Genomic DNA, 27688 nt, shown 5'->3' with positions numbered 1-27688 from the left:
GCCCCACTCTCCCCCCTCCTTGATTATGCCCATCTTGTTTTTTTTTTTTTTTTTCCTAACGTTATGTTTTGGTGTTAATGAAGTTTCAATATATTTTTTAATTAATTAAAATTTTAAAATCAATTTCAAATAAGTTTATAGGTTTTCAACAAAAAAGAAAAAAAATCATTTATGTTTATTTAATGGCAATTTTAACGGAATGCACTATATTGGCGAATGGCCCTAAACACAGGGACCAAATTGGCCAAATTGAAAACACAAGGATTAAATTGACCAACATAGTACAACACAAGAACTATTTTAGCATTTAAGCCATTATTTTCTCTCTCTCGAACACTCTTTTCTCTGTACTTCAGAAGCATTGTACATGTTTTACATTGTCAAGTAGGTAGGAGAATATAGGTTTTGGCTACATTTTGCAAATTGTTTACAATTTCATGAACTTCGTAACTTTTTCAAATAAAAAAATAAAAAAAATAAAAAAAATAAAAAAATAATTTTTGATTGAAAATACGAGTTTTTTGTTTTTATTTTTGTTGTTGGTTGAACTAGTATACATGAAACTCTGGGTACAGCTCATGAGTTGTGACTCAATAAATTTATAAAAAACGAAATTCATGATAAGAGTAACAACATAACTTGTAGCTCAAGTGAATAAAAGCGTTTTCTTGCCTACGAGATCTTGTGTTCTATCTTCTAATACTCTCTAACCCAACCCTCAGCCCACTTCCATTCTTTTACTATAGAAAAGCTCCTCTATTATATGACAAATGTGGATTAGAAATCATAGAAGAGTTTTTAGAATGAAAAAGAAAAATAAATCAATTAGTAGAACCAAAAAAAAAAAAAAAAAAAAAATCAACTGAATATTGCAGACGTGGCAGAGTGTGAAGCATGAGATTGTCTTCGACGGCCAGGATTAAAAGCCTAGAATAAGGAGGCACCAATCCAGTGAGGCAGCGGATCCAGGTGGACACTAGACCGGTCTGGGCAGAGGCTCTGTTGCTCTGGAACTCGAACTCTTGGGAACTTTCGGCTTCTTCAAGTGGGTTGGGGGGTATTTGGATGCTGGACAGAATTTCGAATTAAGTTCCTGGAATTGAATTCGAAGATGGATTCAGGGAGGCAGGTGTTCACGGTGGATCTTCTAGAAAGATATGCCGCCAAGGGGCGCGGAGTTATCACCTGTATGGCTGCCGGAAACGACGTCATTTTGTTGGGAACCAGTAAAGGTTGGATCATTCGACACGATTTTGGCCTCGGCGATTCATATGGTGCGTTATTCTTGTCTATCATTTTTCTGGCATTCAATTCCTTGAAGATTTACACACACCACGTGATGAGAAAATGGAAATTCAATTTCAATTAGTGTTTTTTTTTTTGGCTGAAAATCTTTGAGTAGCTGCCAATGTCAGGATTTCGAATATGAGCTTATGCCAATGTGATGAGATAAAGCTTTTCCGAGCTGAATTTTGACTTTTGAGCTTTGAGCTTTGTTTTCCAACTAGATATGAATGCTTAGGAACAGTTTAGTTCGATATTTATACTGATTCTAAGATTGCACGGAGGAAAATGTTTCGCTTTAGTTACTGAATTCTTTGTGTCAAGCAGTCGAGCTAGGTGGGTATTTAAAACTCAATAAAGCCCCTTCTTTGATTGGGTTGACTTGATTAATTTTGCATTCTATTCTATGTAAGATCAAGCATTGCTTCATGGTTACCTATTCTTTTGAGCTATAGATATTGATCTCTCGGCGGGTCGTCCTGGGGAGCAATCCATCCATAGAGTTTTTGTTGATCCTGGAGGGAGCCACTGTATTGCCACTGTTGTTGGTAGTGGGGGTGCTGATACATTCTATACTCATGCAAAATGGACCAAGCCTCGTATTTTAACCAAGCTCAAGGGTCTTGTTGTAAATGCCGTCGCCTGGAACAGACAACAGATAACAGAAGGTAATTTATCAGTCCATTGCCTATTTTTCTCCATTCCTTTTGGATGGATGTATTGTACATATTAAGTCATTTGAGCAATTGCTTGGGATTTTTTTTCAATAACAGCTTCGACAAAGGAAGTCATTCTCGGTACAGACAATGGCCAACTTCATGAAATGGCTGTGGATGAGAAGGATAAGAAGGAGAAATATGTGAAGTTTCTTTTTGAACTATTAGAACTTCCAGAGGCTTTTATGAGTTTGCAGGTAATCTTTGTTCACCTTTTCTTATGGGAAATTAATTCTGACAGAGTTGCACCAATTTGTAACTCTATGCATCATCATCTTTATCTCATTCTTTGTGTGCAGATGGAAACTGGGACCATTCTCAATGGAACTAGATACTATATAATGGCTGTAACTCCTACACGACTCTATTCTTTTACTGGTATTGGATTGCTGGAAGTAAGTTTGGCTCTAACACCTATTCTTGTGTTGGATTTATTGAAATTGGGTAACATCGGCATAGTGAAATTGTCAATTATGTTCATAGTTTCAATTTTCAAAAACATATGTGCACGGTTCCAAAAATTTCTACTTTAGTGGGAGTGAGCTACGATTTACATTAGATGGCGACAATCATGCACTGGTTGGAGGTTGTACCATAGTTCTGGGTTCAACTATTTGCAACAAAAACCAGCATAAAAGATGTAAGATTTTTATTTCAAAAAAAAATAAAAATAAAAAAATAAAAAAATAAAAAAAATAATAATAATAACAATTGTATTAAAGTAAGGACATATATATATATGTAGTAGCTCGCCAAATGTTGTTTGGAGATGGCGACGTAGAGTTGCATGCTGTTGATTTTATACTAAGGAAAGTTAGTACACGGGTGATCTAAGGGTTTCACTGTTTCACAGGTCTATTATCCTGTTGTATTCTTATGCCTAGAACAGATGGTCATGTGAAATTTACATTGCTTTTTCTCCTGTTATATGGTGTTAATCATTTCCAGTGACAACATATTTGTTTGTCTTACAGTCCCCTGTTTTTCCTGATTCTTACTTGTTCTGCATTTCTAGACTGTTTTTGCTAGTTACTTAGATCATGTGGTGCATTTCATGGAACTTCCTGGTGAAATACCTAACAGGCAAGTGTTTGTGTTGACACTAATAATGTTATTTGCAAGATGAGATACAAAATTTCTTACAATTTTTTTTCTTTGAATTATTGTCCATTAAAAAAAAAAAGAAAATAATATCACTTTATGATTTGCAAAAATTTGTGATGTACTGTTTCCTGTCGTTCTTATTGCCATTTTTCAGCGAACTGCATTTCTATATCAAGCAAAGGAGAGCAGTACATTTTGCATGGCTTTCTGGTGCTGGTATCTATCACGGTGGTTTAAATTTTGGGGCACAACATAGGTACATGACATTCTTTTCTTCCTTGTCTAATGGTACCGTCTGTCTAAATTCTGATCATTCTGGCTACTGCGTAGTTTTTTGGTTGGCTTGCTTTCCTTGACATATCTAATGATAGTCCACATGAAAACCTTCTCATAGTATGGATTTTTGGAAATCTTTTGGGCAGTTCTCCTAATGGAGATGAAAATTTTGTGGAGAACAAGGCTCTTTTGAACTATTCAAGTTTGAGTGAGGGTGCTGAATTGGTGAAACCCAGTTCTATGACAGTTTCAGAATTTCATTTCTTGCTTCTTATCGGGAATAAGGTTAAGGTATGCATATATTAATTCTCTGAATGACTTTTTTCTTGTGGTCAGTACTGTTATCTCTGTGCTCGTACTGGGTATCATGTTTTGAACTACTGCTGGTGCTAAACGTTAGGTTAAATGAAAAAACCTATATGCTGTGCCCTAGAAGGTGGTTTTTAGTGTTCACATAAAACAGCCTAAATACTGCACTTGTCCCCTCCCTTTAGCTTCCAGACTTGTTTTATGAGTGTAAATGTTTTGAAGGTTGTAAACAGAATAAGTGAGCAAATTATTGAGGAACTTCAGTTTGATCAAACACCTGAGTCAGTTTCAAGGGGTGTCATTGGATTGTGCAGTGATGCCACTGCTGGGTTGTTCTATGCATATGATCAAAACTCTGTATTTCAGGTTTGCTTCTTTTGATGACTAAATATTTTCTGGATTTAATTAAGTTTGCATCAGACAGTAAAATTTTCCGTACTGCTGGATTTGAGAACATAATGTAGGTGTCTGTTAATGATGAAGGCCGAGACATGTGGAAAGTCTACCTGGACATGAAAGAGTATGCTGCTGCTCTGGCAAATTGTCGTGACCCACTTCAGCGGGACCAAGTATATTTGGTGCAGGTGGTATCTAACTGATGGTTACACTTATTGCCAATGATCGTAATTTATTCTCACAAGTTATAGAACTTAATAAATAAATAAATCACCGCCTCACAGTGTTATGTATTTATTTTCTGAATCTTGTATTTACCTGGGTAGTCAATAACAAAGTAATTCGATTTGCAGGCTGAAGCTGCATTTGCCTCCAAGGATTATCTTAGAGCAGCATCTTTCTATGCAAAGGTGAATTCTCTATTTCCTTGATCTCTCTTTTTTTCAATAAGTTTATTACAATAATGCCTATAGATGCAGCAGGACGTTTGTTGTTTCTTGATCTCTTTTTTTCTTTCTTTCTAATCTAATTGTCTTATAATTGTGCAGTCACCCTGATGACATGTAGGAAATTCCACTTATGCTTCACTCATTGACCTTACTATTTTCTGTTTAACTATGAAAGCTGTTTCGACAAAAAAAAGAAGAAGAAAGATGTAAAGTACCACATATTTGTATTGTCTCGATGTTTCTCATATTCTAAGGCAATACCTAAGAAATTGCCAATTCGTATCTTCAATGAACAGCTATATTATTAACCATCAGTAACATTCAATGTGTGTCCCTTTCCATTGTACCACACTCTGATTATTCAGATCTCATATATGACGGATTCTGAGAATTAGCCAAGATCTTTTTTATGAATAAGAACACTAGTAACCATTAGTAAAATGAAAACATGTTGTCCCTTCTGCAAGCATAGCAACTCTGTACAAATGAACCAACACACCCCTGTCTTGCTAGTGTAATATGATGCCCCCATGTTATTCTCCTGCATACATCATTTAATTTGTTTAACTGAGATTTAAATATGGTTCTTCAATTTGGACTTGTGTTAAACATATAACCTCACTGTAAAAAGCACAATGAATCCTCCCCCTGCCACTGCTCTGTTAATATGTTGTTTTATTTATATTTTATGGCTGACAACAAGATACTTCATAAACTTTCCCTGTCTATATACACTCTATCTTTTCATGATCTCTGGTTCTCAAGGTCCCTCTTATTCCAACTTAGGAACTATTTGAACTGGTTACAGCTCATTTGTTAAATAATAGGATTGTCTTGCAGATTAATTATATATTATCATTCGAGGAGATCACTCTGAAGTTCATCACTGTAAATGAACAGGTACTTGCAAAATTATTCTTCGCATCTAGTGTGTGTTTTGATTTGGTATTGAACTCATACATTTATGGGCTTTTTTATTTCACTTTGCATGTTTGCAGGATGCTTTGAGGACCTTTCTACTGCGAAAACTTGATAGCCTTGCGAAGGATGACAAATGCCAAATAACAATGATTTCAACATGGGCAACTGAATTGTACTTGGATAAGGTGTTGCTTCTTTCTTTGCTTAGCTCTTGGATAAAGAACTACCTTTCCTTTTCTTTCCTGTCTTATGTTAGATAACTTTGTAAAAGCCACATACTTGTCTTTTTAACACATCCAAAGGCAAGATGGAGATGGATTAAAGATGATGCATCCTACATTAGATGAACTTTGAGACCATCTTTCTTTTGAATTCTCCCACTTCATCATCTATGTACAATTTAAATAGAATTATGAAGATGTTGAAACTTTCCCTCAAAATTTACGAAGCAGGTATTTATATGTTGTTTTCTATTTTAGATAAATCGGCTACTATTGGAAGATGACACTGCATTAGATAATCGTAATTCAGAGTATCACTCGATCATGAAAGAATTTCGTGCATTTCTTAGTGACTGCAAGGATGTATTGGATGAGGCAACTACCATGAGACTTTTAGAAAGGTAATTGTTACAGAATCGGCTCTGAATTGTTTACCTTCTGACCATTCTTTTCAAATAATTGTATGGCTTTGGAATCTCATATTCTATATCATGTTGTTTATTCATATCATCTACAATGAGATTATTGTGAAACAAGTATGTACCATAAGGGACTTGGGCCAACTTATCTTTATGGGTCTTTCTCTTTAGATTTTATTCCAGTTGAAAGATCACTATAACAAAGGATCCTCTGGCTACATCTTGCAGTTATGGTCGAGTTGAAGAGTTGGTGTTTTTCGCTAGTCTGAAGGAACTGCATGAAATTGTAGTTCACCATTATATTCAGGTGCTTTCGTGCTTACCTTTTTTTTTTTTTTTGGGTTTCAGATTGTTATTATCACCTCTTAGTACTTCTATTTTTAAAAAAATGTCCTTCTAGTCATGAATGATTTACTTTGGCTGAATGCATATTAGCAAGGGGAGGCAAAGAAAGCATTGGAGGTGCTTCAAAAACCTTCTGTCCCAATAGATCTTCAGGTATAGGTCATGTTCCCTAACAGGTTCCACATGTTCTCAAGTTTTTATGTATTAATATTGTTATACATGCCTTTTATTTTATTGAATTATGCAATTCTTCACTTGCAGTACAAGTTTGCCCCGGACCTCATCATGCTAGATGCATATGAAGCTGTAGAGTCATGGATGGCAACAAACAACCTCAACCCAAGGAAATTCATTCCTGCAATGATGCGTTATTCAAGTGAACCACATGCAAGGTATATCTCATGAATATCCTTGACTAGAAATTCAATTATGATATAAAGATCTGGCTAATTCTCTTTGGATACCAATTATTTTCCCTTGAAGCACATAAAAACTCGTAATTTTTTTTTTTTAAAATAAGTAAATAATTGCATAAATCCACTACACTTTTCTTTGTTGGTTTTAGACATAAAACTTGAAATTTCTGGTATACCCCTAATAATTGCATATATCCACTATACCCTATGTATGTTCATCTTGAGTAGTTGGGATTATGTATTGCAATACCTTGTTTTTATCCCTGTACCCCTCCTCTCATATGACATGCACAATTCTTTTAAGCAGCTACAAATTTTGGCTCCCATTGTGTATTTTATCCTTTGGTCACTGAAGCAACATCCCTTTCTGTCAGGCACAAACTTCTAGTTGATACTGAATTAGTAATTAACAGTTTCCATAAAACTTGGGATTTCTATTCCTGATTGTTGGTTGATGACGCATATGGTTTTACTTTTCTTTCTTTTGTTATTTATTGCTTTGTATATCCAATTCAGAAATGAAACACACGAAGTCATCAAATATTTGGAATACTGTGTTCATCGTTTGCATAATGAGGATCCTGGAGTTCACAACTTGCTATTATCGCTATATGCCAAGCAGGTTGGATTTCTTGATTAACAATTTTCAAATGATTTTAAATATGATCATGGTTTAGTGGTTTTGATAGATACATACATAATTATGTATATATAATTGTCTGTATGTGGATAGATAATATATTCCTACATGAAAACCTGATGCCTCTTTTTTCCTAAGTAAGTTCAAAAGGAAAAGCCAATTCAACTTTAAAATCTGAATCCAGATAAAGGGAAAAAATTGATTTATTTGTCACTTATAAACTTTGTAATTCGTAATTTTTGGAAAAACTAATTCAAATTTGGTTGAGTTTTTAAAAGTGAATTATAGCCATATCTCTTGTTTTTCCCTCGGTTTTATTTTAGATGCAATTATATATGTAGAATTTCTTTGGGTTTATATATTTTTCATCCCTCTCCACTATATGTATGAGTGTATTTCATTGCTTTCATAATAATTTACAGGAAGATGACAGTGCACTTTTGCGTTTCCTACAATTCAAGTTTGGGAAAGGACGGGAAAATGGCCCAGAGTTCTTCTATGATCCCAAGTATGCTTTACGCCTTTGCCTCAAGGAAAAGCGAATGCGTGCCTGTGTTCATATATACAGTATGATGTCCATGCATGAAGAAGCAGTTGCTCTTGCCCTACAGGTTATAATTTGAGGCTAATGGTTTTGTGATTCAAATATTGTTGCCCCAATCTATATATCGTTTTACTTGTAGCAGAAGGATAAAGATCATTGCTTCAATCATAGTACATCATATTCTCGTTATTTGTATACCAATGCCCTTTTTTGATTTATTTATGTATCAGATCTATCTTTGTTTAGAACATATGCTTCTTGTGGGATAATTAAGATCGAGGTTATCTGTTTGTTGATGTGGTTATGAATTCTAGTTATCTTGTTTCTCCAACTCAGAGGAATAGAAACAATCACCCCAGGCTAATATTCTCTTCTTCAGTGGAACCTAGCCAAATCTAATTGTTATTGTTTTGCTCCAGTATGTTGAAATGGCTTTTATCCTATTGTTTCATAAGTTGTCCTTTTGGCGACTTAGGTTGATCCTGAGCTTGCTATGGCTGAAGCTGACAAGGTTGAAGACGATGAGGACTTGAGAAAGAAGCTTTGGCTCATGGTTGCGAAGCATGTTATAGAACAGGAAAGGGGAGCTAAAAGGGAGAACATACGAAAGGCAATAGCATTTCTTAAAGAAACTGATGGCCTTTTAAAGATAGAGGATATATTACCATTCTTTCCAGATTTTGCCCTGATTGATGACTTCAAGGTAGGATTGTCGTAACCTTCTGCATTGTCATGCTAGGGCTTATTATGATTCAAGTCTTTGTCGGGTTACAAGTTTTTCTTCTTCTTTTATTCCAAAAGTGTTTTACTGCCTTTGTTGTTGGCCACTTTATATAATTTCTACTTTCTTTATATGATTTTCTGTGTCTTTATTTAAGAGTTAAATTGTGAATTTATTTGCATGCATGAGAAAACATGTTTTTGTGAGGAGGAGACTACCTTTTTTTGGGGTCAAAGACTCTACTGATTAATATTGTAGTTGTTTGATCCTCCCAGTATATAAGATGTCTATTATAAAGTGGCTTTCAGAATATTTACTTGTATGATGATGTTGGAACTATAAATTTTTGCTCCCGTTGTATTTTGAATTGCATCTATATCTATGTAGGAGGCAATTTGCTCATCATTAGAGGATTACAACAATCAAATCGAACTACTGAAGCAGGAGATGAATGATGCGACACATGGTGCAGATAACATTAGAAACGACATTAGTGCACTGGCTCAGAGATATGCTGTGATTGATCGTGATGAAGAATGTGGGGTAATGCTCGTGCTGATGTTATAGTTTCTTAATCTGATTGATTTTTTGATTAAGATACAGCTTATTTTGCAATCACGCTCCCATAGAGATTTTTGTGCATGCCTCTTGGCTTATCTATGAATACTGAACTCACCCCACCCACCACTCCAACAAAGAAAAGAAATATGGAAACACACACACATGCACATGCACAGTTCTTCTGGTGTGAGCTAGGAAACAAGTTTTTTCTTCTTCTTTCATCCATTAAAGAGTTGAGTGACTGCATGGTATTGGGTCATAATGCAATCTCTTTAAGTTGGGTTGGCTCATACTTGTTTTCTTTTTCTCAATATCTAAGATATTTTAGGCCAAAAAATAATCTGAGATAGTATTCTTCTTCTTCTATCAGGTTTGTCAGCGTAAGATTTTAACTGTGCGTAGGGAGTATCAGTTGGCTAGGGGCTATACATCAGTTGGCCAAATGGCCCCATTTTATGTCTTTCCATGTGGACATGCCTTCCATGCGGAATGCCTGATTGCCCATGTCACACGTAGTACAAATGAATCTCAAGTAAGTTAAAGTTTTGTCTTCTGTATTATTTCTTTGTTTTCTATTCTCATTGGTTGCATCAAGTGGAAAGCAGTAACTGAGGTATCATTCTTCTGGTTTGTGTCTCAGTTGCCATGTCAAAAGATTGTTCAGTATTTGTCGTACTAATCCCATCTTTTAGATTTAAACGATCACCTGATAGTTTGAAAAGGCACTAACAGTGTTACTACCAAAATTTATTAAAAAGATTGAATAGAATGTTAAGATGTTTCATGGCTGATAACAGTGAAATGAATAATCATTATTCTAGAAGACTTTTGTATCATAAACAGGATTCAATATAAATGACCCTTGGGATAATGGAGATGATAGGCATAGAAACCTTTAAATACATGTTGTCGCAGTAGTCTTGACTGGTTCAGAGATTGCAGGACAGAATGCATAATCCATAAGCCTACATATTTGTACAGCTTAATATTTGAATTTTGTTATTTATGTAATTTATAGTATGAAAGATAGACAATTCCAGTGACAGGATCTTTCTACGTCTTGTCTCTTTTTTGAATCGTATTGCAGGCAGAGTATATACTGGATCTGCAGAAGCAGCTTACTCTACTTGACGGGGAAGCTAGGAAGGATACAAATGGTAGCCTAACTGAGGAAACCATAACAAGCATGGCGCCCGTAGATAAGGTCTGCATTTTGATCTTATTTGGCTCTATCTTCTTTCCCTTTACATTCTATCTTATTTTGATCTATTTTCTCTTTCATGGATGGTAAATGAGTCTATATTAGCCAGTTTCAATAAGATTTTAGTTTATCTACCATCCTAAAATTGAACAGATTTCGAAGTTAAATTACAGGTATTTGGTGATGACTTACATGTACCTTAAATTCTATATAGTAAACTAATCCAAGTACTTTATGTTAAAAATGATGCAGCTCCGATCACAGTTGGACGATGCCGTCGCCAGCGAATGCCCATTTTGTGGGGACCTAATGATCCGTGAGATCTCTCTGCCTTTCATCCTGCCAGAGGAGCAACAGCAGAATAATTCATGGGAGATAAATTCACGTAATCTTGGAAACCAGAGGAGCCTGTCTTTAAGTTTATGATCATATTTCTCTGCGTCTGCGTCTGGGGTGTGCATGTGAGTTGTGTTCCTACGGAGATGTGTCCTTTGCCTATTGTGAAGTTTTGGCATCATTTATATTTAATGGGCGTCGTTAAGGTTATTAACGATGCCCTTGTTTCTTGTAGCATTTATTTGGTGCCACTGCCATTATATGTAATTACAAAAATGGTTTTTTTTGCCAAATAAACGAAATAATTGGTAAAAAACTTGCGTAGGTGTAGCATTTTCTTTTTTTAATTAATTATATTTTCCATATTAGAATAATTTCCGTCTAAATTTACACCAAGAAACCAAAAAGAAGATTTGAGAGCACTGCAGTGTAGTAAATTATAATATTCCGTACTCAAAATAACATAACATAAATCAAGATTCAACAACAAAGTCCTTTTTACCAACGTTGGTAAAAAAACAACTATAAGAAAAATGTAAAAACAAAACAAACTGGAAACTGGAAAGAACACTAATGCTTCTCTTTTTTGGTTTGCTCTTTCTTTATTCATGCATTTATTATCTTGGCTCGAACTCGAATTCTCTCCTTGAGGCTGCTGCAAGCTTATTTTGCTGTCCCAACAATACAAAGCCATTGACCCACAAAGATGCTGTTGCAATTGATGTTAGGATTGATTGCAAAGAACTCAGCATTCAGTTTGAACTTCTGCGTGATCCCATTGCAAGTATCACCAGCTTCTACCCCATAAACTTTTTGGCATCTTGGAGTGGCTTTCACATGAAACCCAACTGCACCATTAAAAATTCAAAAGAAAATTCAAACACAAAAGGAAATATTGAAGAAGACCAAAGATTGATTATCAGCTATAACTAGATAATTAAAACTCTAATGTTGTAAAACTTACTGCCTAGTTGTTTGCCCTCAGCAAAGGAGATGATGAGGAAAAGGCAAAGCACAAGAACCAAATTAAGGGACATGGTAAGTTTGTTTTTAGATTAATCACAGCCATTATTGCTTTAAGTATATGTAATTACTTGTAATTTTTTCGTAAGAACTCTGTTTAGTGTTTAGGGGATGAGATTTGAGGACAGTGCAGAGCCATATTTATAGGTAGAGATGTTGTGCCTAGTTACAAGCCGGCCTGTTCAATGTCCATCTAGTGTTTGCTTTGGTATCCCAAAGCATATTTATATATGTGTTTAAGCAATTTTTGTGAACAACATGTTTTGTATGGGAATAATTTTGCTTAAATTGTCTCAGGGACTCGATCATCAAATTATGTCGTGAAAGAGATCTCACGTGAAAATTTACCACACCCACGGATAAAAAGAGCAATTACTCTTTAGATCATGATCACGGATAAAAAGAACAATTACTCTTCATATTTTCTGTATATTCTCCTATCTGAGTATTTGCTCTTTCCGGAATGTTCTGTTTATTTTGGCTCTTATCCTTGGATTCCTTCAAAAATGTCCTGAGCTCGTCACTTTAGCAGATAAGGGAAATGGGTTGCTTGCTTGCTTGTCTTTTAGCCTGTATATGTATCTTGTAGGGACTCCTGACTTCAGTTGCATGAATTCCAAAACTTATGTGCTAAAAAACACAACTTGTGTTGTGTGAGCAAAAGCGCATAATTTTAGTTTCTTGTTACATCCTTGAATTCTCTTGATAATTGATATGAGATCGTTTGACGGTTTGAAGTAATTGCTGCAACTGTTGCAAACCCCTCTACAGATGAAAATATAAGCTCATCCAGATAATGTCTTTAGTCTGCGCAGCCATTTCTTTAAAAAACAAACCAGTTGTGTTGATGATATGAATAGTTAAACTGAAGTTTGAGGCGTCAATCCACCTTTCTTACTGCTCTCCATTTTCTTGGCCTCGAGAATCCAGACCACATTTATTTTTACATTGCTGGTGAATTTTGATTAAAGAAGTATGTAGAACAAAGGACACTTAGCTCAACGAAAACTAAAGATGGTACTAAGGCTGCTGGCATTAGAATTGAATTAACGTCTGTTCTAATCCATGACAAAAGAGTTAAGCGAAGGGAACATCCAAATAGTGTGTTTGATGTGCCATTTACCGAAATGTATTTGCACTTGTCATGATTGCATCCAATATAGTAAATAATATTACGTATCTCCTGTTCTCAATAAGAAGTAACATCTCTCTTCTTTTCAGATTACATGTGTCTTCAGCCTATATATTTGGTGTGCAGCTGCTGATCCTGCAGATCCAGGAGTTTTTAGGTCAAAGAAATATCTCAAGATTCCAGCCAATGAAAAGCATACTAGAACAAAAGATTCTAAACTATGTGGGGAATCAACATCATCAATGCAAGATGCTAATGCTGTAACAGTTGGAGGCAAACCTCTGGATAAGGATGTTCTGGGATAATATGCGACTTCAAAAATGTGCACCAGTGATAGTGGAAAGAAGAATGCACCTGAAACTTCGTCTTGCATCTTGTTGGCTTGCTCTCCGTGTGCTTAAATCTGCAATTTCTCTAGTTTGAGTAAGGAATCTTCTGTGCAACAAATGAGTGAAGAAGGTATGTTCTATTGCAGCTTGTGTGAAGTTGAGATGCGAACACCTACTAAGATTAATGTTTTCCGGGTAAATTTGTTCAGTTGTGTTCTGTAATCTATTCTATAACAAGCATGGGAAACTGGAAAGGACTCATTCGGGGTGTCAGTTCAATGGCATTGATTGAAGTTGGTTTTCATTTAGGAGATATCGTACTGAAAAATGAAATTGGTTGTGTTTCATGATTGACCAAGTATTTCTTTCCAATTTTGTGTTCTTTAAAATAAGGAAAGCTTGAATGAAAAATAACCTTGGCATCTTCTCAAACTCAAATGGCGTGCATCCATTCGATAGCCATTGTTGAAATTATTGCGTATATTTTTCTTTGATTGCGTACAAAGTTGATATTATTCAAATAATTGCTCGTATGTAGGTTTTCAAGTACAGCAAGCACTGCAGAATTTGTGACAAATGTGTTGACCGGTTTGATCATCACTGCAGGGTATACATGTTCTTAATTTGTTGTTTATTATTGTCTTGTCCCTTTGTAATTCCTCTAATGCCATTTCCATTTTGATTTGTAGTGGCTTAACAACTGTATTGGAAAAAAAGAATTACCGACAGTTTTATAACTAATTGTTATAAAACTGGAGAGAAATTGATGAGAGAAAAGAGATGGAGGAAACAGAGGAAAAACCTCTGTAATCGATTCATTATTTCCGTCTGTCTTTCTAACATTTAATAGGAAAAACTTTCTTCCAACATGTGGGCCCCCTTCCAACATGTGGGCTCCACACTTGATTATTTACAACACTCCCCCTTGGAGACCACAACTGATACGGAATATGTCTCGTTAAAAACCTTGCCAGTAAAAACCCAGTGGGACAAAAACTGGTCGAAGGAAAAAAGAGTACATAACCATGCGTAACATAAAATTCTGTGTATATTGACATGCGTGCGACACTGCCTCGTTAAAACCTTGCCAGGAAAAACCCAGTGGGATAAAAACCTGGACGAAGGAAAAAGAGTACAGTGTGGAAAGGTCTTTATTGATGGCACGCTCCCCCTGATGCTTGGCAGAATATCTTGAAGCCATACTGTTGATCATCTGTCTGAATATCATAGTTGACACTGCTTCTGTGAGTCAATCTTTGAGCGACACTGCCTCGTTAAAACCTTACCAGGAAAAACCCAGTGGGATAAAAAACCTGATGAAGGAAAAAGAGTACAGTGTATGAAAGTCTTTATGAATACCATGTTCCCCCTGATGAATATCTCCCCCTGAAAACTTCATGACTAACTTTGTTCCAGTAAACGACCATATAGATTTCCAGAGTCCGCATATCTCACATCATCCCAAAATGATGGTGATGGAGTTGAGCTCAAATACGATGTCCGGTCCAATATACTTCCGGAAAATCCTTAAAGTGTCCAACGGATAATCCTCATAAAAATGCTTCAATACTTTCTTAGTATAAGCAATAATCTCGTTGGCATAATGCTCGATCTGTCAGTCGAGACAAATATTTCTGGAACTCTTGAGAAACTTTAATGTGTTTGCAAACATATTAATGTACTCACTGAGGCAATTTATGCATATTAGTATTGAGTACGGATTTTGTGCTTCAGGCACATGTCATTCAGGGACTTGCTTTATGCAATTTCAATCCTTTCAAGGATTTGGTTTAAAGGGATTAAGCTTTATGACACATTATATAGCTTTAACCCAGCTATTTATACATCTTTAGGGAATCACTTCAGGTGATATGCTTTATGCATTTAATAACCCTTAAGGATAACATGTTGGTTTCCGTAAATGTGCAATAAAGGGGGGCACAATTAAATTTTGAAAATATGGAGAAAACCCAACATTCCTTGTTTCTGCCAGAAACATTGTGTCATACAAAGTAGGTATATTCCCTTTTATTCCGAACACCCAAGTATAACTTTCAGTATTAACAATTTTGGGGTTCGTACTGTGGGTTTGTTCTTTCACGTTCATTCTCATCTATAATGGAATTGCCTCATTTCATTTTGGCCAATGATATTGTCGACATTTAATAATTGAACGTGGTTCCAATCAACACAGCCCATTGATGATTTGAGTAGCTACTTCAAAATCAAAATTTGTCATTCATCAATTCATGATCCCACCATTCTCATGTGCATGCGCATGCATCAATTATAAGCATTTCTTTGCTTTTGGGTACCCAAGCCACTGCAGGGGGCTTTTATTATGTGAGAATGTGGATTATAACCTCCAATGGAGCGTTATGTTATAGTAGGGCGTGGATAATCTCCATTTAGGGAGTTGGAACATTTAGAACCATATATCTGTCATGCTGCAGGCATGCCACAGATTAATATATATACATGTCAATTAATTTCTGGGACTTTAACCCATACAATTTGCAACGCATTAGGCGTGCACAATATCAATATTGACATGTCAAAGGATTGTCCTTTCGGGACTTCAATCCACATCATTTGCTACGCAACAGGCGTGCATCATATTGATCACTGCTATACCCATATTCTGTTCTTATGGGACTTTAATTTGTGCAGTGTATTATCAATGTATCCAACTTGCAATTTGTAAAATTTGCATTAATAATTCATGGATACATACAAGCCATTCTTTTGGAACGGACTTATCTCCCCATTTGGTTACCTTTCAAGATAAAATATCAAATAAGTATATAAGCATAAAATAACACAAGTATTGCTTACATCCTTAGGTGGGAGAAACTTTTCTCAAGTATCATTCAAGCTCGTATCGGCCCAGTAAATGTAGTGCTTGATGATCTAGTTATATCCTGCAAAAGCAAAAATCACAATTCTTCTCCCTTATGAACAGAGAGTTATAAAAGAAAGAAAAGATACAAATATTGTGATATTGATTGCAAGGTAAGGTAAGCAATCAGGGAAGGAAGCTGGTGGGAGCAGACAAGCAGCTCATCAATCAAGGAAGGAAGCCGGTGGGAGCAGAAAACAAGCTCTCAATTCTCCTAGTCTAGAAGGACCTCAGGAGATTAGAGCACAAGGCCGCCTTCACAATTCCCTGATCTTGCAGAAACATGATCAGGGATAGTCTTGCTTCCTGAATGGATGATCAGAGATAGTCTTGCTTCTCAGGCATATTAAGTGCTTAATGATAAGAAAAACAAGTAGATATAGCATCATTTTGTATGGGAAAACTGGATGTCTTCTGCAAAGAAAATTTCGTTAGTAACACATTTATACACAAATACAATGAATAGATAGAACCGGTGAATTTCAAATTAACCATAGGAAAAATTGCGAGATTCTCGGGATACTTTTGAAAAAGTAGCTCCGTGAAATCCGTAAAGCAAGATCGGCTTTGAAAATAATACTTGAAAGCGCCGAAAGTGCCGACAGGCATTATCAGAGGCCACGTGAAGTTTTGGACTCTTGCGAAAGAAAAAGATAATGTGGGGATTCGAGAAGATATTGGAATCCTGAAAAGTTGCCACATGTTCGTCTATAGATATTGCCTTCGCAAAACTTAATTGAGCAACTGAGTTTCAACTCAACTTCCTTCAGAGGCTTCCAGAACATAATGTAATTTTATAGATTTTACAGGGCCTGCACCTTCATTGTAGGTGGAAAAATCTATCTGTTGTATGTTCATTTGCTGTTATAATAATTGCACATGTTCTTAAACTTGCATCTGTGGTTTTTACGTCTTTTCAAAATGACGGTTTGGAACCTTGTGCCTTATAGGTTCAAATAACCACATCGAATCCCTCATATTTCCATGCATGTGAGTCCAGATCTTTTGGTCTGGGTTAAACCCAAACTCATAATTTATTCGCCATTTTCAAATGGACATGAAATATGAATTGAGTAAAAGTCACGATAATATCTCAATATAGCAGTGAAGAACATTAACTAATATATACCCACAACTTCCAAGTTTTAGGATCTCTCATATATTTGGATCCATGGGCTTCCGGCCCAGATGTAACAAAATATGTGGGGAGCCTCAATTCATCATTTGATTTTTATCCTGATATTATCCATTTCACGGTGTATTCTTAACAACCGGATTCACAAAATATATTTCTTCCTTGAGGTGTCGATTATAACAAAATCGAACTTTATTAAATTCATCATTCTCTTATGCCAAAGAAATATGTGATGTACCACAATTTGCAATAATACCTCAAGGGCTGTCCTTTTGATTGTTGGAACTTTAGGTTCTCAACACTGCTAGATTTTGAACTTCAGGCCAAAATCACATATTCTCATGGTATAGACATTCTTACAATTTTAGGTATATATTTCGGGACTTTAAACCCTTACATAGTTATCCATAATTTGAGGAACTTCTGGCATCTCATTTAATTGCTCATCCATGAGTTTAAGGAACTGCAGGTTCCATTTTGTATATAGTGACGGTTTTCCCAAAATGGTTAATATTTATGCATACGTCACTATTCATGTGAATAGTACTATTCATCAATCATGAATACATATCTATTCATATGTGCATTACATTTGCCAGTACAGTTATTATTCATGTGTACGGCACTTTTAACCAATACGGTACTGTTACATCATTAAGGAACCCCAGGTCCTTATTCACATGTCAGGGATCAAGGACCCTTAAGTCCGATCACATGTTTATAAATATAGTACCGGAGAGACTGCCAGCTCTCATATCAATATCATCATCAAGGATCTTCAAGTCCTGATGTAAATGTATGATGAGGATCAAGGAACTTCTGGTCCTGATCTGTATACTGTAAAAACTCATCATACAGCACAATTAATCCATAAAATAAATTTACTGTTAAATAAATTACTTGTATGGACGTTAATCCCGCACCATACTTTAAATGTGCGGTAAAGTAAATTCATAAATTAAATTGCTGTATGGACGTTAATCCCGCACCATACTTTAAATGTGCGGTAAAGTAAACGTGCTTGTATGGGCACTAATTCTGCTCCATACATTTAAATGACAGTAAAGGCGTGGACGATAAACCCGCACCACCCTTTAAAGTAAATTTATGATAAAGTAAATGTGCTTGTATGGGCACTAATTCTGCTCCATACAGTTAAATAACAATAAATTTACGATAAAGTAAATGTGCTTGTATGGGCACTAATTCTGCTCCATACAGTTAAATAACAATAAATTTACGATAAAGTAAATATGCTTGTATGGGCACTAATTCTGCTCCATACAGTTAAATAACAGTAAAAAGCAATTATTTGTGGGTTCATATCAACACCACAATCAAATAGTATAATAGATAATATTATTGTCGTTTGTGGAAGGCATCATGATTGTCTCTCAAATCAAATGTTTTCCACCTGCAATCTGGTCATGAGTATTAAATTCTGTAGGTAATTTAATAATGTAATTAATTAAAGGAGATAGAGTGAGGCAGGGTACTTATCCCTTTATTTCAGTGGGTGTTCACGTGCCTGGCAATAATCCTTTGTTTTCTTTACTTTGCTTTCCACTAGGATCAACTTGCTTTTCAATTTGCTGAAGTGATAGCCTTGTCTCCCAAATCAAGGCAATAATTGCGATAATTGAACCAGAATGCAATAATTGCTAGCATTCGGCCTATAATGCCACAGGAACCAAATGAACTTCGGCTTTTGCAGAATGAAGTGGAGGATGAAGTGGCCGTGGGTCGGCGGCGACGGCTACCGGAAACATCGCCGGAGGATCCACCAGGAGTACGAGCGACGCCGCAAGCAGCTCCACGATCTTTGCGGCGCTGTCAAGGCCGACTCCGTCTCCGACCTCCAGGACATCCTCTGCTGCATGGTCCTCGTTGACATGGTTCTGCATGATATGGCCGAGTCGATTTGGCGCTTGAACGAGTCGAGCTCTACCGAGTCGTAGAGTGAGCTACCACAATCCCAGATCTCAAAAATGCTGACAAAAGCCACAAACGCATGGTGACAAAACCTCTGGCCTGCAATGAGTTAACGAGACTCTGTTGGTCTGAGCAACTCCCCACAATCATCTGACTTTGCAAAAGCCTTGGCGACAGTGAGAAAACAAGTCGACTGGAAGTAGTTGAACAGATGTGTAGGACTGAGCAGGGTACCAAACCAATTTCTGGGGATTCTGTGGAGCCAAAGATGATACAGCCTGTTGGAGTTGAGATCAGTCCTTACAGACATGTCCGACTTGTTGTAACGTGCAGCCAAGTGCTTCTCAGCAAGGGCCAAACCAACAGCATTTGCAATGCCTTGCCCCAAAGGACCAGTCATGACTTCAACACCAGGTGTCTCAAAGTTCTCAGGATGTCCAGGGGTCTTGCTTCCCCATTGACGGAAGCCTTTCAAGTCTTCTTCCTTGACACTGTCATATCCAACAAGGTGAAGCCAAGCGTATTGCAACATACACCCGTGTCCAGCAGACAACACGAACCAGTCACGGTTGAACCAGTACGGGTTCTTGGGGTTGTACCTCATGATCTCATCGTACAAAATATGACCCATTGAACCCTTTGGCAGCAGCTTTAGAATCCCAGTCCTTGTAGTTGGGTTTGGAGGATGGGCACTCAAAATCCACCATAGCAATTAACGTGACCATTGCTGTTGTACAACAGAGCAAGCATCTTCGAAACGTTCCAGCCATGCCTCGTTTCTCTGTCAACTGAGGTTGAGATGCAAGCTCCTGTGAAGCCAGCCTTGCACAGTGCCCTCCTCTCTAGCAACCCAGTGACCGAGAGCCTTCGCTCAAGCCACAAGGTTCAACTCCTGGCTTGGAATGGGCGGGCCAGAAGATAGCCAACCTGAACCCGACCAGCAAATACTGGGCCAATGTTCCAGCACCTCAAAGCCCCCACTTGGGTTACCTGCTCCTGTGCTCGTATGATCATCCGGGAGGAAGGTATCCTTGGGTTCTGGTCAGGGGCTGCTCCAACTTTGACGTTCTCTTGGGGAAGAAACATGAAGGAGATGGGAAGGTCCTGCTGCCATGGCAGTCTATGATATCGGGTTTCCTTGCAGGCACAGCAGGTCCCGTTTGCACGGCTCCACCTGGGTAGGCCATTGGACTATCCAAGCTCCGCCTGAAAACCCGACCCATGGCAAGGTGGAGGAGTTGGGGTTGGCTTTGTAGAGGTTGAATGAGACTCTGAACTTGTTGTAAGAGCCATGGAATGAAGCAGAACATTGAACTCTCTCTCCACAAAAGGCTAGCTTTGAAAAGCAACAAAAAGAAAACAAAGGTTTTTCTGAAGACACACTCCGATTCTGCCAAAACCCAAGTCAAGTGTGTTGTTGAGAGGTACTGTAAATCACAAAAACCCTCACAAAAATATAAGACGGTAGAGGAGAGAGAGATGACGATGATGGTCTGGTTCTTGAATTTGTGAAGTGGGTTATCTAGGAAAATAAAAGAAAATCCCACCAAGCCTCTGCTTGAGTTTTGCAAGGTGGTCTGTTCTGGTGTTGATTAGAAGAACTCAGCAGGTATTTTTGAAGACAATCGTGCTGATAACGTGTTATAAAACTGGAGAGAAATTGATGAGAGAAAAGAGATGGAGGAAACAGAGGAAAAACCTCTGTAATCGATTCATTATTTCCGTCTGTCTTTCTAACATTTAATAGGAAAAACTTTCTTCCAACATGTGGGCCCCCTTCCAACATGTGGGCTCCACACTTGATTATTTACAACACTAATGAATTTTTCATTAGTTATAGAATGTAAGATTAGAATTCATGATTTATCTGATTTGTGCTTATATTCTGTAACTAATGAATTCTAATCTTAAACTTTGCAGGCAATGTACACCCTTTTGGCTATGATTGCAACCCTGCCACTTGCACAACTTTTCTTTTTTCACATCCTCCTTTCAAAGAAGGTTAGGCTCGCAATTGCTTCCGACATAATCATGCCGAATTTTTCATTTTATATTACTATACGAAATCAAATCCTTATTATAATCGTCTGGGTCATTTTAACAGTGCAGTTTTTAGGATCCATTTTTTATTCCTCCAATGTGTATTTGTCTAGTCATTAGTCATCCCACTCATAGTGAATAAGAAGTAATAATTTTTGGTTAATAAAATGCTTCTCCATTGAATATCTGTCTGTTTTCACATCCTCATTTTCTTGTTTGACAGTTGTTGCAGACCCTATATGTTTATAATAACAAAAAAATGGTACTTCAATTCTGGCAAATTTTATGGAAAGTAAGCTGGTTTCTATCTACGTTGTGCTGGACATGAATCGTTCAGCTTATTGCATGTTGTGTTTGATTTCAATAGTTCAATGGTGCATGCGACTTTGGATATCATTTGTATCCGGGATGACTTTCTGCAAGCTAAAAGCTCTCATTTGGCCACAGTATCAGATGGTGTTTCGGACTTGCAGGATTTACAAAGAAGAATTAAAGCTATTGAAAAAGCAATGGTGGAAAAGGAAAAGCATTTTTCCACAAATCAGGTAGAAAAGAAATTCAGGGATGGGGCTGGTAACGCTATGAAGAAGTGTGAAAAAAAATTAGAAAATCCACATTGAACATCCCACATCGAAAATCCACATTCCTATAAAGGTATTTATAAACAAAGCACAATGATGGTTTAAAAAGTGTGGTTAATGTTGGAGAGTTGGGCTAAGAAGCTTGGTTTTGGATTTGGCTTCCATTAGTAATAATTAAATTAAACAAAAACTTTGGGCTAACAAACAGGCTTGAGTGCGAGCCAAGGCGCCTAAAAGCCTACGTGTAAAAGAGTGTAGCCAGCTATACTTTTTAAAAATAAAAATAATAAACTTAGTATACCCGCGCGGCTCTATTATTTTTATTTATTTATTTTTTAAAAAGGACACTCCATGGATTAGGTGCTATGTGTCTAAAAACGGCTACACTATTTAAATACATTATATTTAAAAATGCCTAGGAGCCCATGTGTAAAATAGTATAGCATTTATAAAAAAAATTAAAAAACTAAGTATAGCTGTTCTGCTGTACTAATTATTATTATTTTTTAAAGAGGACCATCCAGAGATTAGACGCCATGTGTCAAAAATAGGTATAGCCGAATGGCTATACTATTTAAATACATTAAATTTAAAAGTTTCCTAGGAGCCTACGTGTAAAATAGTATAGCCGTGCGGCGATACTCGTTTTTAAAAAAAGAATTAAAAAACTTTGGGCTAACAGGCTTGGCTGCGTGACTAGGGGCCTAAGAGCACCTGTAAAATGGTAAAGCCGCACGACTATACGTTTAAAAAATTAAAATTAAAAATCTGAGTATAGCCGTGCATTTGTACTATTTTTATTTTTATTGTTTTTTTAAAAAGGACCCTCCGTAGATTAGAAGCCATGTGTCAAAAAGTATTTTTAAAAAAAAAGTCATATAGCCGCACGGCTATACTATTTAAAAGGTGCCTAGGAGGTCACGTGTAAAATAGTATAGCCGCTCGGCTATACTGGTTTTTAAGAAAAATTAAAAAATTGAGTGTGGCCGTGCGGCAGTATTATTTTTATTTATTTATTTAAAAAAAGATGACCCTCCAAATATTAGAAGCCACGTGTCAAAAATAAGTATGGCAGCCCGGATATACGATTTTTCAAAAAAAAGAAAAAGAATCTATACTTTAAAATATTCTTTTTCTATTTATAGCTGTCCGACTATACTGTTAAGATATTATATTTTTAGACATGCGCTGCGCTGTATAGGAATGTTAAAATTTTTGGTTTTAACTGAGATGCAGCTCCATTGGATTGGATTTCGGGGGACGTCTGAAATGCAAGTTTACTCTTTAACTTTTTTCCTTGTGCAGTCGATTGTTTTAATGATAGATGGCTTCTATTAGATCTCTCATTGCAGTTAGTGAGGTTCTGAACGGACCTCACAAAAATGCACATTCTTACAGTAAAATGAGCCTGGATTCATAGAAAGAACAGAATGCCATTTAAATGGAGCTGGTTAATTTTTTCAGATACAACCCACTACATTTATCCTTTTTCTTTTGTCAAAACCTATTACATTGATCACATAACTACTAAGCTATCATATTAAGTTTTTTCTTTTTTACCCTTTTCGGTGGTCTAACCATAGAAAGTTAGGAACTTTGGTCTACAGTGCTAAACTCTAAACCCTAACCCTCATCATCATCTTCAATTGGCAACTTCACATCGCCATCAGCCTCTTCTTCACCCTCACAAGCTATGCAATACAACACAGTGACTGCCACCGTGTACCACAGAAGCAAGAATGAAGCAAGGAGGCCCAATGCCCAACTCCGCAGTAAACTAGCTGTCCCCTCCGACTTCATCCACAAAATTCCCAACCCCCAAGTGGCAAACACATAAAACCCCATTAAACACCACACAACTCTTTTCAGCCCCCTTTGTCTTACTAACCCGCTGCTCCTCTCTAGGGCATCCTGACCCAATTGTTGATGATTGGCTCAAAAATAGTCAAAAGCAAAACTGCTTTCGGTGCTTTCGGCTAGCAGACAAATTGGAGACAAATTAATGGCTAGCATTGATGGCTTACTTTTACTTTTTGACTTGTGTGTTTTGCTTTTGCCGTTGGGTTGTTGAAGTTGCAATGTGAATGCATTAATTGGCTTTCACAAATGGTGGTAGGCTATTGTTGACTTTGCCTAACCTTTGGCTTCTTTGAGAAGCCACTTCCTTTGGCTATAAATTGGAAGCAAATGGTTTCATTTGAAGCATCCAACCAAGTGTTAAGTAGAAGAGAAAAAAAGCAAGAAATGCATTTTGCCAAAGAGAGAAACAAATTCTCTCTAGTTGTTCTTTGCTTTGTATCATTGTTTTCTCTTCCTTTTGTGTGTGTGAGGTTGGGTGTATTTGGGTCTTTGGAAATTGAGTGGTAAACACTATTGTATATCTCATTGATTATAGTGGAATACTCCGTCGTCTCCAAACTGGATGTAGGCAATTGCCGAACCAGTATAAATCTTGGTGTTGTTCTTGTTGATTATTTTGTTCAATTTTTCTCCTGCCTGTTATTATTTATTTTTCACTCGCAGTTGGTTGACGCTTCCGCACAACAAGTGCTCCACTGCTTGTGCCACTATTCGATCGTTCCTTGATAAGGAGTTGAAATACCCGTATATGAAGGAAATTTCTGCTAAGAAGTTATGGATGAAATTGGAAGAGAAGTATATGACCAAGAGCGCAGAAAATCGGCTCTTCTTGAAGAAACGACTCTTCCGATTTCAATATCGTTCAGGTATTTCTATGCATGAACACCTCAATGATTATAATAAAATACTTGCTGATTTAGCAAACCTTGATGTGATAATTCCTGACGAGGATAAGGCACTATGTTTGTTAAATTCATTGCCTGATGATTATGATCATTTGACAACTACTTTGTTGTATGGAAAATCCGAGGTGAAACTGGATGAGGTGTCTGCGGCATTGGTGAATCATGAGTGTCGTAAAAAGGAACAGAAGACTCAAAATTCACAAACCGAGGCACTCGTTGCAAGGGGTCGAACAGAGGAAAGAAAATCTGGGAAGCGGGGAAAATCTCGTTCAAAGTCACGAGGGAAGTTTCCTGCTAAAGATGAATGTGCCTTTTGTCGCCAAAAGGGTCATTGGAAGAAAGACTGCCCCAAATTGAAGAACAAGGAGAAGGAGAAAGCGGGTTCTGAAGCAAATGTTGCAAAATCTGGAGATGAAGATTTCGAGTTTGCTTTGGCTAGTTCATCTGCTGATGGTCACTCAACTGAGTGGATTTTGGATTCAGGTTGCACCTATCATATGTGTCCTATTCGGGAATGGTTTTCTAGCTTCGAGGAGCTGGATGGTGGAGTTGTTTTGATGGGCAACAATAATGCCTGCAAAACACAAGGGATAGGCAAAATCTGTTTAAAGATGCATGATGGAACAGTCAGAGAATTGAGTGATGTTCGGTATGTTCCGGATATGAAGAAGAATCTCATCTCATTAGGCGCTTTGGAATCCAAGGGTCTCAAGATCACCATGGAGGGTGGAGTTCTTAAAGCTGTGCATGGGGCACTGGTGGTGATGAAAGGTACAAGACGAAATAACTTGTATTTCTTGCAGGGTAGTACAGTTATTGGTGGAGCAGCTGTCACCGAAGCTGCTGACGCAGATAGCACAGACACCACAAGGTTATGGCATATGCGTCTTGGGCATGCTGGTGAAAAAGCGTTGCAAGGATTGTGAAGCAAGGCTTATTGAAAGGTGCAAAGGCATGCAAATTGGAATTCTGTGAACACTGTGTGCTGGGTAAGCAAACTAGAGTGAAATTTGGCACTGCTATTCACCACACTAAAGGCATTCTAGATTATGTTCACACTGATGTTTGGGGACCTTCCAAGAATGCATCTTGGGGAGGTAGCCATTATTTTGTCTCCTTTGTTGATGACTTCTCTAGAAGAATATGGGTGTACACCATGAAGCGTAAAGATGAAGTCTTGAAGATATTCCTGAAGTGGAAAAAGATGATTGAAATGCAAAGCGGTCGGAAGATCAAGACTCTCAGATTAGACAATGGTGGTGAATATAAGTCTGATCCTTTCTTGAAAGTTTGTCAAGATGAGGGTATTGTGAGGCACTTCACGGTTAGGGAGACACCGCAACAGAATGGGGGGGCGGAGCGCATGAACCGTACTTTGCTTGAGAAAGTTCGGTGTATGTTGTCTAATGCTGGTTTAGGCAAGGCGTTTTGGGCTGAGGGGATTACTTATGCAAGCCATCTCATTAATCGGTTGCCTGCTGCTGCGAATGAGGGCAAAACGCCCATGGAGGTATGGTCTGGTAAACCTTGTACTGATTACAAGTATTTACACATATTTGGTTGTCCTGCTTACTATCATGTCGGGGAAAGCAAGTTAGATCCAAGAGCAAAGAAGGCTCTATTTATGGGATTTAGCACTGGCGTGAAGGGATACCGACTTTGGTGTCCAGATGAGAAGAAAATTATTGTAAGCAGAGATGTGACTTTTGATGAGGCTGCTATGGTAAATCAGAACAAGCATGAAGGTGAAATTGAAGCAACTAAGACCATGAGTAGTTCAAAGCGGGTGGAGTTACTGAAAACTCCAGTTGTTCCAGTAAGGTCTGATATTACAGACACTAGTCCTACAGTTGATTCTGATGAAGAGGACGAGGATGATGAAGAGGAGGCACCTACCCAAGAGCCTCCACAGCAACAAGATTCTATTGCAATCAGAAGATCGAGAAGGGAGATTCGAAAGCCTGTTCGATTTATTGATATTGTGGCATATGCACTTCCCGTTATTGAAGATGATATTCCATCCGCCTACAAAGAAGCTGTCAGAAGTTCAGAGAGCGTGGAGTGGAAGAAATCTATGGATGAGGAGATGAAGTCTCTTCAAAAAAATGAGACTTGGGAGCTGGTTCAGTTACCAAAGGGGAAGAAAGCAATTGGTTGCAAATGGGTTTATGCCAAGAAGATGGAATCTTTGGGAAAGGACAATGTGAGATTCAAAGCCAGATTAGTAGCTAAAGGATATGCTCAGAAGGAAGGCATTGACTACAATGAGGTATTTTCTCCTGTAGTAAAACATTCCTCTATTCGTATTTTGTTGGCTTTGGTTGCACGGTTTGACCTTGAGTTGGCTCAACTTGATGTCAAGACTGCATTCTTACATGGTGATTTGGAGGAAGAAATTTATATGTCTCAGCCAGAAGGTTTTAAGGTTGCTGGAAAAGAAAATTGGGTTTGCAAATTGCAAAAATCATTGTACGGCTTGAAGCAGTCTCAAAGACAATGGTATAAGCGATTTGATCGGTTTATGATCGGGCAGAAGTACACAAGAAGTCATTATGACCATTGTGTATACTTTCGCAAGCTACAAGATGGAACCTTCATCTATTTGCTTTTATATGTTGATGATATGCTTATAGCATGTAAAAGCAAAGTGGAGATTGAAAGGTTGAAGACTCAACTGAGTAATGAATTTGAGATGAAGGACTTAGGAGAAGCTCGGAAGATATTGGGTATGGAAATTGAAAGAGATAGAGCAAAGGGCAAGATTAGTCTGTGTCAAAAGCAGTATTTGAAGAAGGTACTACAGCGTTTCGGGATGAATGAAAATTCAAAACCGGTTAGTACACCTCTTGCCCCTCATTTCAAACTTAGTGCTTCTATGTCTCCTAAAACTGGTGAAGAGAGTCATTACATGGCTCAAATTCCATATGCAAGTGCTGTTGGTAGTTTGATGTATGCTATGGTGTGTACGAGGCCTGATATTTCACAAGCTGTTA

General features: G+C 37.4%; 3 protein-coding genes across 3 annotated transcripts in view; 1 reads left to right on the top strand and 2 right to left on the bottom strand.

Moving 5' to 3' along the window:
• The first annotated feature begins 848 nt into the window (after positions 1-848).
• On the top strand, positions 849-11167 carry LOC117622109 (vacuolar sorting protein 18). The gene is made up of 23 exons (XM_034352658.1): positions 849-1274; positions 1740-1952; positions 2058-2197; positions 2300-2395; positions 3016-3083; positions 3259-3360; positions 3527-3671; positions 3912-4055; positions 4154-4273; positions 4439-4495; positions 5375-5434; positions 5533-5640; positions 5935-6077; positions 6324-6402; positions 6531-6593; positions 6702-6832; positions 7373-7478; positions 7919-8107; positions 8516-8743; positions 9149-9304; positions 9693-9854; positions 10410-10526; positions 10776-11167. The coding sequence occupies exons 1-23, from the start codon at positions 1112-1114 to the stop codon at positions 10947-10949; spliced, it is 2964 nt and encodes a 987-aa protein (XP_034208549.1). The 5' UTR covers positions 849-1111; the 3' UTR covers positions 10950-11167.
• Positions 11168-18729: 7562 nt separating this feature from the next.
• LOC117622719 (transketolase, chloroplastic-like) lies at positions 18730-20056 on the bottom strand. The gene has a single exon (XM_034353483.1). The coding sequence runs from the start codon at positions 19938-19940 to the stop codon at positions 19419-19421; it is 522 nt and encodes a 173-aa protein (XP_034209374.1). The 5' UTR covers positions 19941-20056; the 3' UTR covers positions 18730-19418.
• A 3287-nt stretch (positions 20057-23343) lies between these two features.
• The window catches only part of LOC117623376, a 10537-nt gene continuing 6192 nt past the window's right edge, over positions 23344-27688 (bottom strand). The window contains exon 2 of the mRNA XM_034354327.1: positions 23344-23847. Coding sequence (XP_034210218.1) covers positions 23554-23847 — 294 coding nt within the window. The 3' untranslated portion in view covers positions 23344-23553. The remainder of the gene's footprint in view (positions 23848-27688) is intronic.

This window comes from Prunus dulcis, chromosome 3, assembly GCF_902201215.1.
Source record: "Prunus dulcis chromosome 3, ALMONDv2, whole genome shotgun sequence".
Classification (NCBI taxonomy): Eukaryota; Viridiplantae; Streptophyta; class Magnoliopsida; order Rosales; family Rosaceae; genus Prunus; species Prunus dulcis.
This window is presented reverse-complemented; position numbering and strand designations above follow the sequence as displayed.